General features: G+C 42.2%; 1 protein-coding gene across 1 annotated transcript in view; it reads right to left on the bottom strand.

Annotated features, from left to right (window-relative positions):
• LEPR (leptin receptor) overlaps nt 1–14,191 on the bottom strand; it is a 204,665-nt gene that overhangs the window by 50,264 nt on the left and 140,210 nt on the right. The window contains exons 11-13 of the mRNA XM_030207748.1: nt 13,107–13,260; nt 9,308–9,390; nt 4,667–4,883 (exon numbers count right to left, since the gene is read on the bottom strand). Coding sequence (XP_030063608.1) covers nt 4,667–4,883; nt 9,308–9,390; nt 13,107–13,260 — 454 coding nt within the window. The remainder of the gene's footprint in view (nt 1–4,666; nt 4,884–9,307; nt 9,391–13,106; nt 13,261–14,191) is intronic.

The raw sequence follows: 14,191 nt of genomic DNA, 5'->3' as shown, positions 1-14,191 counted from the left end.
TGTACAATATGCTGAAATCTTCTTTCCAATGTGCGGCAGCAGCCAAAAAAGCAAACAGGATGTAAGGAATTATTAGGAAAGAAATGGAAATAAGACCAAGAATATTATAATGCCTCTGTATTGCTCCATGGTGTGACCTCACCTTGAGTATTGCGTTCAATTCTGGTCACCTTATCTCAAAAAAGATATCACGGAATTAGAAAAGGTTCAAAGAAGAGCGACCATAATGATAAAGGGGTTAGAACTCCTCTCATATGAGGAAAGCTAAAAAGGTTAGGGCTCTTCATCTTGGAAAAAAGACAGCTGAAGGGAGATATGATTACGGTCTACAAAATCCTGAGTGGAGTAGAAGTGAACCGATTTTTTACTCTTTCAAAAGTATAAAGACTAGGGGACACAATGAAATTACATGGAATATTTTTTAAAACAAATAGGAGAACATTTTTTCTCACTCAACAAATAGTTGAGCTCTGGAACTCACTGCCAGTGGATGTGGTAACAGTGGTTAGCGCATTTGGTTTAAAAAAGGTTTGGACAAGTTCCTGGAGGAAAAGTCTATAGTCTGCTATTTTTACAGACATGGGAAAGCCACTGCTTGCCCTGGGATTGGTAGCAGGTACTTGTGACCTGGATTGGTCACTGTTGAAAGCAGGATACTGGCCTAGAAAGACCATTGGTCTGACCAAGTATGGTTATTCTTATGTTATGTTGTTATTATGCTCTTCTAGCATTCGAACATTGGTGAAACCCAAATGTCATCAGAGAGCTGCACAGTACAGGAGCCAGTCAGGCCATGCAATGTACAGGAAACAAATTCTGTTTAAGGAAGATGAGTGCTGCAAATACAGCCTATGTCCAATTCCGGGAAGAGGGGCTGCCACCAATAGAGAGGTAGCAAAGAGTGCAGGATGGATGATACTGGACTGGTAGGAATGGGAAAACAGAGAGAGAGAGAGAGGAGAAGCTGGGCAGGGAATGGGGGGAAGGGGTCCTGCTGGGCTAAAGGGATGGAGATGCTTTGCTGGAGCCACCATTGCTGCTGGAGGAGGTTATATACGATTCCCCACGTAGGGGTTGGAGGGAAGTGCATAAACACATCTACGGGCATACAAATATTAAATCCAACTGTGGTTTATATTAGTTTTGTAACTGTAAGTAGCACAGCCATGGCACTGATTGACTCTGGCCAAAAGCTGCAGACTCCTATTTCCTTTGAAATCTGGTATATGTGTATTCTAAATATAACCAGTGACAATGTTGAACAATAGTACTACTACTACTACTACTACTTATCATTTCTAAAGCGCTACTAGACGTATGCAGCGCTGTACACTTGAACATGAAGAGACAGTCCCTGCTCGACAGAGCTTACAATCTAATTAGGACAGACAAACAGGACAAACAAGAGATAAGGGAATATTAAAGTGAGGATGATAAAATAAGGGTTCTGAACAAGTGAATAAGGGTTAGGAGTTAAAAGCAGCATCAAAAAGGTGGGCTTTTAGCTTAGATTTGAATAGCTGGAATTTATTCTCCCTTTTCACACCTCCACCACTCTCTGAGGGACATTTTCCCCAATCCTCTCAGCCCATCAAACAGTGCCACTGAGCCACCAGTCTGGGCCACAACACTCCATTGCTGGAATTAATTTTATAGATATGAAAGTCAATTTTGAAAAGGGTAATTAGGGGGTAATTCTATAAGGAGGGCATTAACATTTTGGTGCCAAGAACATGCATAGATGACCAGAATACTAGCATATAAGCATGCATGTGTGCACAAACCCATGAAAATGCCAGTATTCCAGAAATGCACTAGTGTAGAAAATGACATCTAAATGCGATGGTGTGTAGTTTACAGGTGGACTATACATGGGCGGCGTCTGGACGGAGCATGGGCTGGATAATACATTTTGCACATAAATTAACGGAATACTATAATTTATGCACAATTTTTTAGCAATCTAGGTGTGAGCATTTACACCAGCTCTATAGCTGGAGTACTACTACTACTACTACTATTTAGCATTTCTATAGCGCTACAAGGCATACGCAGCGCTGCACAAACATAGAAGAAAGACAGTCCCTGCTCAAAGAGCTTACAATCTAATAGACAAAAAATAAATAAAGTAAGCAAATCAAATCAATTAATGTGAACGGGAAGGAAGAGAGGAGGGTAGGTGGAGGCGAGTGGTTACGAGTCAAAAGCAATGTTAAAGAGGTGGGCTTTCAGTCTGGATTTAAAGGTGGCCAAGGATGGGGCAAGACGTAGGGGCTCAGGAAGTTTATTCCAGGCGTAGGGTGCAGCGAGACAGAAGGCGCGAAGTCTGGAGTTGGCAGTAGTGGAGAAGGGAACAGATAAGAAGGATTTATCCATGGAGTGGAGTGCACGGGAAGGGGTGTAGGGAAGGACGAGTGTGGAGAGATACTGGGGAGCAGCAGAGTGAGTACATTTATAGGTTAGGGAGCCAGTGAAGGGTCTTGAGGAGAGGGGTAGTATGAGTAAAGCGACCCTGGCAGAAGATGAGACGGGCAGCAGAGTTTTGAACCGACTGGAGAGGGGAGAGGTGACTAAGTGGGAGGCCAGCAAGAAGCAGATTGCAGTAGTCTGAACGAAAGGTGACAAGGGTGTGGATGAGGGTTTTGGTAGATTGCTCGGAAAGAAAGGGGCGGATTTTACGGATGTTGTAAAGAAAGAAACGACAGGTCTTGGCAATCTGCTGGAAATGAGCAGAGAAGGAGAGAGAAGAGTCAAAGATGACCCCAAGGGTTCGAGCTGAGGAGACAGGGAGAATGAGAGAGCCATCAACAGAAATAGAAAACGGGGGGAGCAGGGAGGTGGGTTTGGGGGGGAAAATGAGAAGCTCGGTTTTGGTCATATTTAATTTCAGGTAGTGTTGAGACATCCAGACAGCAATGTCAGACAAGCACGCTGAAACTTTGGTTTGGATGCAAGGTGAGATATCAGGGGTAGAAAGGTAGATTTGGGAGTCATCAGCATAGAGATGGTAGGAAAAGCCATGGGATGAGATTAATGAACCAAGGGAAGAAGTGTAGATAGAAAAGAGGAGGGGACCAAGAACAGAACCCTGAGGTACGCCGACAGGCAGAGGGATAGAAGTAGAAGATGATCCACCAGAGTGAACACTAAAGGTGCAGAGGGAGAGGTAGGAAGAGAACCAGGAAAGGACAGAGCCCTGGAATCCAAGTGAGGACAGGGTATCGAGAAGTATGCTGTGATCGACAGTGTCAAAAGCAGCGGAAAGATCAAGAAGAATGAGGATGGAATATTGACCTCTGGATTTAGCCAGTAATAGGTCATTGGAGACTTTAGTAAGCGCAGTTTCGGTTGAGTGGAGAGGGCGAAAACCAGATTGTAGTGGGTCAAGAATAGCATGTGAGGAGAGAAAATCAAGGCAGCGGCGGTGAACAGCACGCTCAAGTAATTTGGAGAGAAAAGAAAGGAGGGAGATGGGTCGGTAATTAGAGGGACAAGTAGGGTCGAGTGAAGGCTTCTTAAGGAGAGGTGTGACCACAGCATGTTTAAAGGCAGCAGGGACAGTCGCAGTGGAAAGTGAGAGGTTGAGAATGTGACAGATAAAAGGAATAAGATCAGGAGAGATGGCATTAAGAAGGTGGGTGGGAATGGGATCAGAGGAACAGGTGGTACATTTTGAGGAAGAAAGGAGAAGTGTATTTTCTTCAATAGTAACTTCAGGAAAGGAGGAAAGGGAGGGAGGGAGGAAAGGAGTAAATGGTTGAGCCTAAAATATACACATGTATTTACCCTTCTATGCTAGCATTCTACAAAGAAAAGCAAGCACCTACTTTCCTTTGTAGAATAGGCTCTCGCTGGGTGTTTTCTTGGCACTTAAAAATAAGTTTTTCTTTATAGAACCTCCACATGCCTGACTTAACTGGCCAAAATTTGGCTGGCTAAACTATCCACAATTTCAGCTGAAACTAGCTATCTAGGGGCTCCTTTTAATAAGGTGTGCTAATGGATTAAGCTCACGCTAATGATTAGAGTGCACTAAATGCTACGCAGTCCATTTTATTCCTATGGGCGTCTTAGCATTTAGCACACACTAACCATTAACACATGCTAAATCCGTTAGCTACCTTAATAAAAGGAGTCCTAGGTTTTTAGCATCCAAAATCCAGTAAAGCTAGAACTTAGTTGGTTAGATGGTTTAGGATACCTAAGTGTAGCCAGTTAGCTGGTTCAGACCGAAAATCAGTACTAGTTGGCTAAATTCTGTCAATCTCCTCTCTTCCTCTAAACTATAATTCGAAAAGGATAAATCAGAGATCAGTATTACGTCTATTTTCCCTGACACTGTTATCTTGGCCCATCTGAGCTTAAGAACAACTGCATCCCAATCTCTTCTCCCATCCAATCGTAAAAACAATGGGAATTTTATTGGGGACCCTCCACAGGGCAGAGCACCAATGACAATTCATTTTTTAATAATTCTTATGCCCAGTTTTGTAATATATCTTAGAGAAAAATTCAAAAGATTATTAATACGTAAATAAGTAAGTATACAAGGAAGCTATGCGACTATCCTGAGATGGACTATCTGAACCCAATTTTACCATGGTAGTCACTCATACACATTAAAACACCTTACAGTTTACACAGCTGTTTTTAGGATTGCTCTTACCTGTACTTGTTTCCTTGGAAAACGTTAAATTATAATTTGTTAAAGAAGGTCCGATTGAGTTGATGGCTACAACTGTAACAGTATGCACACTTTCAGTCCATAGAAATGCGTATCTTGTTTTATTGCCTATATATTCTGACCAAGAGTCATTATTTGAAGTGTGATGCACTACTTTGTATCCTCTTAAACTGCACAATGACTGATTCTTCATCAGTGGCTGTAGATGAGATAAACTTAAATTAGATTTCTGGTTTTAAAATATTACGCAGGTCCATTAACAAGGGCAGGTCTAATTCAGTTTCAGCAGTTTTGGAAGAAAAACGCTATATACAATAAGCAGAAGATACCTGCTATTAACATTACACTGGATTCCCTTCACATAAAGCAGAAGGTTGATGAATATTAATCAAAAACCTAACAGCTGGATGAGTTACAATACTGCATAATGCAAAGTTAATAGCAATTACTTTCATGACCTTTCACATCTGTTACCAGATATCATTCAGTCATCTCTTTTCAGCTTTCAAATTCATTGTTTTCATGAACTAGAGACTGAAACATATTTTACAAAAATATTTCAGTGGGAAGAACTGCTACATGAAATGACAGTTATTGAATTAAGGTATTACCAAACCAAAATGGTGTGATGGTCACATCCAGGATAGTTGGGTTAAGGCAGTTTCAGTTTGAAATACAAGTCCCAGAAGGCATTGCAGGCAAGGAGCCAGGGGGTGAGATGAAGAACCCGGACTGGACTCCTAGCTGCAATCAGGGAAGACATGGGTGTAAGCTGGCAGGATGTGTAAAGTGGCTGCCACTAGGGGGACAGAGAGATAGGAAACCCTGTGTGCAGGAGCTCATCATTAGTCTAATGCTTAACTCAGCTGGTATAGGTGTGGGGGAAGCTAGTGGAAGGAGATTGATTGGTTGTGAGAGCTGAAGCCAGGGACTGATTAGGCAGGTGGGAAGGAGTCCCAGAGAAGGGCAGTTCAGGAGGAGAGAAGCAGTTGCAGGCTGAAAATCCTTGGTCAAGAGAGGTCCCTAAAGTACTGAAGCAGGCTGAAATCCCTTGGGTGTGAGGAAGTCCCTAAAGAATTGAAACCTCCTGAAGGTAAAGGCTGATTTGTGATTTAACTGGGATGATGAACTGATTAACTGTTTGTCTTGGGAATTGAACTACTGTTTATTGTGCACTGGATAAAGAGCCCAAACTGAAGCTGACTGTGAGCCGGTATTGAATCCTGGTAGGTGCTGGTAGCCTACTGCTTAAAGGGGACTATTTGCCACACACTTTCAGTTGGCTTATACAGTGGGGGAAATAAGTATTTGATCCCTTGCTGATTTTGTAAGTTTGCCCACTGACAAAGACATGAGCAGCCCATAATTGAAGGGTGGGTTATTGGTAACAGTGAGAGATAGCACATCACAAATTAAATCCGGAAAATCACATTGTGGAAAGTATATGAATTTATTTGCATTCTGCAGAGGGAAATAAGTATTTGATCCCCCACCAACCAGTAAGAGATCTGGCCCCTACAGACCAGGTAGATGCTCCAAATCAACTCGTTACCTGCATGACAGACAGCTGTCGGCAATGGTCACCTGTATGAAAGACACCTGTCCACAGACTCAGTGAATCAGTCAGACTCTAACCTCTACAAAATGGCCAAGAGCAAGGAGCTGTCTAAGGATGTCAGGGACAAGATCATACACCTGCACAAGGCTGGAATGGGCTACAAAACCATCAGTAAGACGCTGGGCGAGAAGGAGACAACTGTTGATGCCATAGTAAGAAAATGGAAGAAGTACAAAATGACTGTCAATCGACAAAGATCTGGGGCTCCACGCAAAATCTCACCTCGTGGGGTATCCTTGATCATGAGGAAGGTTAGAAATCAGCCTACAACTACAAGGGGGGAACTTGTCAATGATCTCAAGGCAGCTGGGACCACTGTCACCACGAAAACCATTGGTAACACATTACGACATAACGAATTGCAATCCTGCAGTGCCCGCAAGGTCCCCCTGCTCCGGAAGGCACATGTGACGGCCCGTCTGAAGTTTGCCAGTGAACACCTGGATGATGCCGAGAGTGATTGGGAGAAGGTGCTGTGGTCAGATGAGACAAAAATTGAGCTCTTTGGCATGAACTCAACTCGCCGTGTTTGGAGGAAGAGAAATGCTGCCTATGACCCAAAGAACACCGTCCCCACTGTCAAGCATGGAGGTGGAAATGTTATGTTTTGGGGGTGTTTCTCTGCTAAGGGCACAGGACTACTTCACCGCATCAATGGGAGAATGGATGGGGCCATGTACCGTACAATTCTGAGTGACAACCTCCTTCCCTCCGCCAGGGCCTTAAAAATGGGTCGTGGCTGGGTCTTCCAGCACGACAATGACCCAAAACATACAGCCAAGGCAACAAAGGAGTGGCTCAGGAAGAAGCACATTAGGGTCATGGAGTGGCCTAGCCAGTCACCAGACCTTAATCCCATTGAAAACTTATGGAGGGAGCTGAAGCTGCGAGTTGCCAAGCGACAGCCCAGAACTCTTAATGATTTAGAGATGATCTGCAAAGAGGAGTGGACCAAAATTCCTCCTGACATGTGTGCAAACCTCATCATCAACTACAGAAGACGTCTGACCGCTGTGCTTGCCAACAAGGGTTTTGCCACCAAGTATTAGGTCTTGTTTGCCAGAGGGATTAAATACTTATTTCCCTCTGCAGAATGCAAATAAATTCATATACTTTCCACAATGTGATTTTCCGGATTTAATTTGTGATGTGCTATCTCTCACTGTTACCAATAACCCACCCTTCAATTATGGGCTGCTCATGTCTTTGTCAGTGGGCAAACTTACAAAATCAGCAAGGGATCAAATACTTATTTCCCCCACTGTATGTGTTTAAGATTGAAGGTGAATGCTGCTGTTGGAACCGTGTATCAGGTCTACTAGAAACCTGCATGGAATAAAAGCCTTAAGATTGAAGTTGCTGGTGGACATTTGTTTCTTGATTGTACCAGGAGCGCTCTCCCTGGTGACAATAGTTACTGTACAGACAACGCTGATGAAAACAATCTCATAATGAACAGAAGAATCAGAAAACAGTATAAGCAGGACCTCTTATGCATATAACCGGCTATCCACTGATATTCAGTGTATCGCCGGCTAAGTTTGGTGGCCAAATTCGGCTACTGTAATACCAGGCCTACCTTTGGCTGGGTTCAACTTAACCGGCCAGCACTGAATATCAGCTTGGCTGGTTAAGTTGAAACCAGCCAAAAAACCACCTGGATATTCAATGCCAGTCACCGTTAATGGCCCGGCATTGAATAACCAGGCTCAGCGCCGACTGTGGGAGTCAGCCCAACTAACTCTTGCTGTCTGAATATCGGGTCCCTGGTGTTTTGGACGATGTCTGACTGGTGTCATTTTATAATATGGACATTTCTCAGCTGCCACAAGTCCATGTCCCTTCATTCATAGTTTGGGCATTTTAGCTTGTAAATTGGTCTTCATGCTGGATGTAGCCAACACTTGGGCTTTCATGTCTCATCTATTTTAGAACAGGCTGTGTGTGGGCAGATCCCGCTCAAAAATACATGAGAAGTGGGCATTCAAAGCTGATGAACATACTTGGACATCCTAACTAAAATGACCCTTTAAAACCACTTAGGTAGATCTGCACAAAAATAAACAGCTTCCTAATTCATATCAAGTTTATCCTCCTGTGCCTTAAGAAGCAAGGTTTTGGAACCATTAAATGGGACTTGGCATTCTATTTTTTAAATTCATAATTTAAGCAAAAGGAGAAAATTAAAATAAACAGATCAGAAATCAGTTGTGATTTCATTGGCAGATGTATTGTAGTCTTGTAGATATGAGAATTTCCTAAATTACATGTCGAGTATTCCTATTATCTGCTTTACTCAAAAGCGAGTGATTAAACATAAGATATATTTATTTATTTTTGTTACATTTGTACCCCGCGCTTTCCCACTCATGGCAGGCTCAATGCGGCTTACATGGGGCAATGGGGGGTTAAGTGACTTGCCCAGAGTCACAAGGAGCTGCCTGTGCCTGAAGTGGGAATCGAACTCAGTTCCCCAGGACCAAAGTCCACCACCCTAACTACTAGGCCCTTGCAGATCACCAATGTGGCCGCGCAGGCTTCTGCTTCTTTGAGTCTGACGTCCTGCACATATGTGCAGGACGTCAGACTCACAGAAACAGAAGCCTGCACAGCCTTCTACATGGAATGTTGCTAGTGGAATAGCAACATTCCGTGTAGAATCTCCAATAGTAGCAACATTCCACGTGGAATCTTCAATAGTATCTATTTTAGGCCCTAACCACTAGGCCACTTCTCCACTGCTAATGTTGTTCCTGCATGTAGGACTCTAACTGGTGGGCAGGAAGAGGGGAAAACATGAGATAAAATGTCCCTGGCTGATAAACAAGAACCATCTCTTGCTGCTGAATGTGAATTTTGGGCTAGTTTTGGCGCCAAAGCCATTTAGTCTCTACTTCTAGATCTGCCTCACATACAAAATAATTACTTTTTATAGGCACAATGAGCAGCCTATGTAATATTAAGCTATCCAAGTAAAGAACAGATTAAATTAAAAAAAAAATTACCTGCCAAAACAAAGTAACATTTTCCTTCTTATTTATAGGATCTTCTTGGCTATGTCTCCAAAACACAGGTCCTCTCACCGGAGCTGCAAAACATAACATAGTAGCATAGTAGAAGCCAGCGGATAGGAACCGATTGACCCACCAATCTGCCTAACACCTTCCGCCTACATGACTGTTAGCTCAAATTCTCTCAGGTGTGAGCTACACAAACTAAATCACCTGTTGCATTCTAGCTGTGCCCATTATCCTCCCTTCCCCTTACCCCAATCCACTGTCCTATAAATATTTCTCAACTGTTAACCACCTGCAGGATTTTATGCCTTGCCCTTGTGTGCTTAGAGGGGAAACTTTAACAACTTGGGAAGAAATTTCAAAAAAGTCATCCTGCAGCTCATAGGAAACTTGCTCCTTCTTGCCCTCTCTCTTCCTTCCACCTGCCCCATTATTTCAGAGAATGTGTCATAGTTTTGCCTTCATTTCATGCTAGTTGATCTTGTTTTATCTTGGGAGTGTGATGCCCCATTCCATTGGTCCTTGCAAGTTGGTTTTGTTTTTCCCCCTTTCCAGCTTGCTATGCTCAATTTAACTGAGAATATAAACTTCCAAATTAGTCCAATACCCTGTGAGAATCAGAGAAGCCACAGAGCCCAGAAGGCAGGGGGGAAGAGAGAAAAGCCAGAGTGGAAAAACTACAGATCCCAGAATGCATTGCGGGAGGGGAGGACGCAGGAACGTAGAGAACACAGATTTCAGACTGCCTGGAAGAATAAGAGAGATGAGGACAAACGAGTACCTGAGAGGCAGGAGAGGAAAGGAGAGGGGGCTGATTGGGAGATGGAATCAGCTGAGGAGAGGATGCAACACCTGAGGGAGGGGGTGGAGAATGGGGGGAGAGTTGGAGGAGGTAGGAGGAGAAGGTGTGGAAGAGGAAATGGAGGTGGGAGAGGAAGTGGCTGGAGAAGAAAAGTGACTTCTAGAGGAGCCCAAAAGTATCAAGAAAGGAATAATAGTCAGGTGAGATCCGGCGGGTGGATGTCAAGAGGTAAAGTGTTGACAAATGAGGGTGGTGGATCATTAAAGCCTGGCTAAGCTGTGCTGTGTAAAAAGCCTATCTAAGTTGAACTGTTTTGAGGCCTTGCTGAAGAGGGCGGTGTTTAAAAGCTGGGCTAGCTGAACTTTGGGGAGAAAGCCTGGCTAAGCTGGCCTGTGTTTAAAGCCTAGCTAAGTTGAACTGTTTTGAGGCCTTGCTGAAGAGGGCGGTGTGGGAAAGCCTGGCTAGCCGAACTGTGTTTGAAGCCTGGCTAGCAGAACTGTGTTTAAAGCCTGACTAGCTGAACTTTGTTTAAAAGACTGGCAAGCCAAACTGTGTTGCACCGCCTTGCTAGTGGAACTGTGTGGCAGTGAGAGCGAACTGCATGGACGAGTGTGGAGTCGGAAGCAGACAGCACAAATAAGGGAGAGAGACAATTACGCGGTCGAGAGAAGCAGTTGACAACCCAGCACCCCTTCTCATTTTATTTTTTTTTATCTACCTCACTCTCACCTGCTCCTAGCAGTATCCTTGGCATATATCCCAAGCATGCTTAAATTCTGTTAAGGTTTTGGTTTTTACTAACTCTAATGGTAGGCTATTTCAGGCATCTAGCTCTCTCCCAAAAAAGAAATATTTCTGATTATTCCTCTGAACTTTTCTTCTGCCAACTTCATACTATGGCCCATTGTCCTTGAATGGAAAATGTTGTCTTCCTTGTACTGTCCTGAAGCCTGCTCAATATTTGAGGGAGTCTTTTACTGAAGATTAACTCGAGTTATCTGCAGCAGGGCCCATTGTATTCCTACGGTCCCTGCTGTACATAACTCAAGCTAACCTTTAGTACAAGACCCTCTGAATGTTTCTATTGCATTCCCCCTTTACGTCTCTTATCCACTGAATACATACTGAGTTCTTTATGCCTCTGTGTGGATTTTGCAGGCCCTGTAATTTTGGAATCTCTTTGGTGGTTTTATGAAGATATAGTCTCCGGAACTGAACACAATATTCAAGGTGGGCTTCATTATTGACCTATACAAGAGAAATATTACCTCATATTTCCTGCTGGGGATACCATCTCTTATGCACCTGAACATATTATTAGCTTTTCCTGTTGCTTTATTATACTGACTGGTAACCTTTAGGTCATTTAAGCAAATTATTCCTTGATCCCATTCTAGTTTGGACACTACCAGTTTGTATTTTGTCCTATAGTCCTTCTGCAACATCTCATAAAAACAAAAACTAACAAGCACTGTACATACTTCTAAACATCCTCTACAATAAAGACCAAAGCAAAAAATTAATGCAGTTTTGTCCTCCCTAAACCCCCCTTTTGCTCATGGTCATGTGAATGACAATTCTATAATCTAGGTGCCCATGTTTATGCATCCCTTGCATGTAGAAACATATAGGATATCAGCAATTTTGCACATAAGAGGACTACAAAATATAAGACTGGTTAAGGATTTGGAAGCAGACTCCCCCAACAACCACCTCCTGATCCCATTTTTGACCTTACTGGGATCCCTGGTATCATGTGAGAGAAGGAGCAATGCCCACTTGCTCCTGCTCATATACCCCTGGGTTCTAACATGGCCAGATAATCTCACAGTATTACCACTATGGGTCAGGCTGCCAAATAAGAGAAAGTTTCCCTTATTTGGTAGCCAGACTACTAGTGATTATGAGATAACATTTTCTTTAATGAAGGGTAGTATGAAATTCTGTAAGAAGCATAAGCATAAAAGGACCTGGAAAGGGATGATGATGGTGGTAGGAGGAAGAAGAAGAAGAAGAAGAAGAAACAAAACAGCGAAGATGACTAACAAAAACAAAAAATAAAAAATATGTATTAAAAACGTAAAAATTAATCATAAAATATGTATTTAAAAAATAAATCCATCAAGATCAAAAATTACATAAAAAAGACGACACTTTGGATGTAAAAATGAAGAATCAACTTTATTAGCCAAACGGTAGCAGGGAGAAAGGGACTCGACACAGCTGTGTTTCGGCCGTACTGGCCTGCGTCAGGAGTCTTCTCTGCCGTACGTTGATTATTAATTCTATCCAAATGTGAAAACAATATGTGTGTCTTACCAATGAATTGAAGCTATGGTGCTCAATTATACTCGAAACGGAGTCGAGCTGAGAAAATCAGAGCAGCGTCTCTGATCTATGCATAGAATTAATAATCAACATACGGCAGAGAAGACTCCTGACGCAGGCCAGTACGGCCGAAACACAGCTGTGTCGAGTCCCTTTCTCCCTGCTACCGTTTGGCTAATAAAGTTGATTCTTCATTTTTACATTCAAAGTGTCATCTTTTTTATGTAATTTTTGATCTTGATGGATTTATTTTTTAAATACATATTTTATGATTAATTTTTACGTTTTTAATACATATATTTTATTTTTATTTTTTGTTAGTCATCTTTGCTGTTTTGTTTCTTGTTGATATCCTTGCGAAGACTAGTTTTTTGTACTAGATGGTGGTAGGAGGGACAGGAGGGGTACAGAGTAGGGGCTATAGAGTAGGGGGATAGGAAAGAAAGAAGTGGGAAAGGAGCAGCAGGCTGAGGACCTAGGAAAGAGAGGATGTTTCTACGTTTAGTGTCCACAGGCTTCAAAGTCTTAAACTTGGGTTGGTTTAAGAATGGGAAGAAACTGATCTGTGTACATCTTATTTACAAAAACGTAACCAGATTTTCTTGAATTGGTAAAAATACAGCGTATACCTTATAATTTACTTGAAAATGTATATACCTTTGACATCTTTTATTACTGTACTCATTAGAGTGCTCCAGTCACTCCAGTATCCCCGTCCATCTACTCTACTGCAACGAACCTGAACTAGGTACGGAATACAAAGGTCCTGCACTTCTATATTGCCAGATTCAACTTTCACAACATCATGGGTCTGTAAAGAAACATAACACACGTATGACATTATGGGGCTCGCTTTCAAAACAAAAAAACACACAAAAAATATCCTAAGGTGGCAGAAGGACATTTTTCTCTCAAAAACATCCAAGTTGTAATTTTCAACACCTTGATTTTAGATGTTTTTCTGCATAGTTTGTCAAAATTTCAAGGGGGCATGTTGGGGGTGTGGTTTGGGCAGAACATAGGCAACACCAAAAGACAGAAAAGTTTTCTCCAATAATGGAACAAAATGATCCTAATAAATAGACACACTGAGCACAAAAACGTCTAGCAATATCCAGGTACAAAAATTTAGATTGTGAGCCCCCTAGGGACAGAGAAAGTACCTGTATATAATGTGTACAGAACTGCATATGCCTAGTAGCGCTATAGAAATGATTATTAGTAGTAGTACTAACAAATGGCCATTTTCAAAACAAAAAGTTGGACTTTTTCTGGTTTCAAAATGGTCATGTGCACTACTAGATTTTTTTTTTTTTTTTTTTTTGCAAAACGTACAAAATCGGATTTAGACGTCATATCGAAAATGCCCCTCCACATTTGTTTTCCCATATAATTTACAATATAGCATGTAGCTTGTAAGCCTCTCCCCTACTGTTAAGTCATGGGTATCAGTGATCACCATGCATGTATGTGTGTACTTTCTTACACTTTTCCCATCTGGTCCATAGATGCTAAAATCAAGCCTAAAACTTGATCCTCTTAAGTGAAATAATGTGTATTTGAAGTGTGCTAACAACAAGAATTTGTTCATTAAGGGGCCCTTTTACAAAGGCGCGCTTAAAAAATGGCCTGTGGTAGTGTAGACACGTGTTTTGGGCGCACACAGAATCATTTTTCAGCACGCCTGTTAAAAAATGCCTTTTTTTAAAATTTTTGCTGAAAATAGACATGCAGTACAATAA

The sequence above is a fragment of the Microcaecilia unicolor genome, chromosome 6, assembly GCF_901765095.1.
Source record: "Microcaecilia unicolor chromosome 6, aMicUni1.1, whole genome shotgun sequence".
Classification (NCBI taxonomy): Eukaryota; Metazoa; Chordata; class Amphibia; order Gymnophiona; family Siphonopidae; genus Microcaecilia; species Microcaecilia unicolor.
This window is presented reverse-complemented; position numbering and strand designations above follow the sequence as displayed.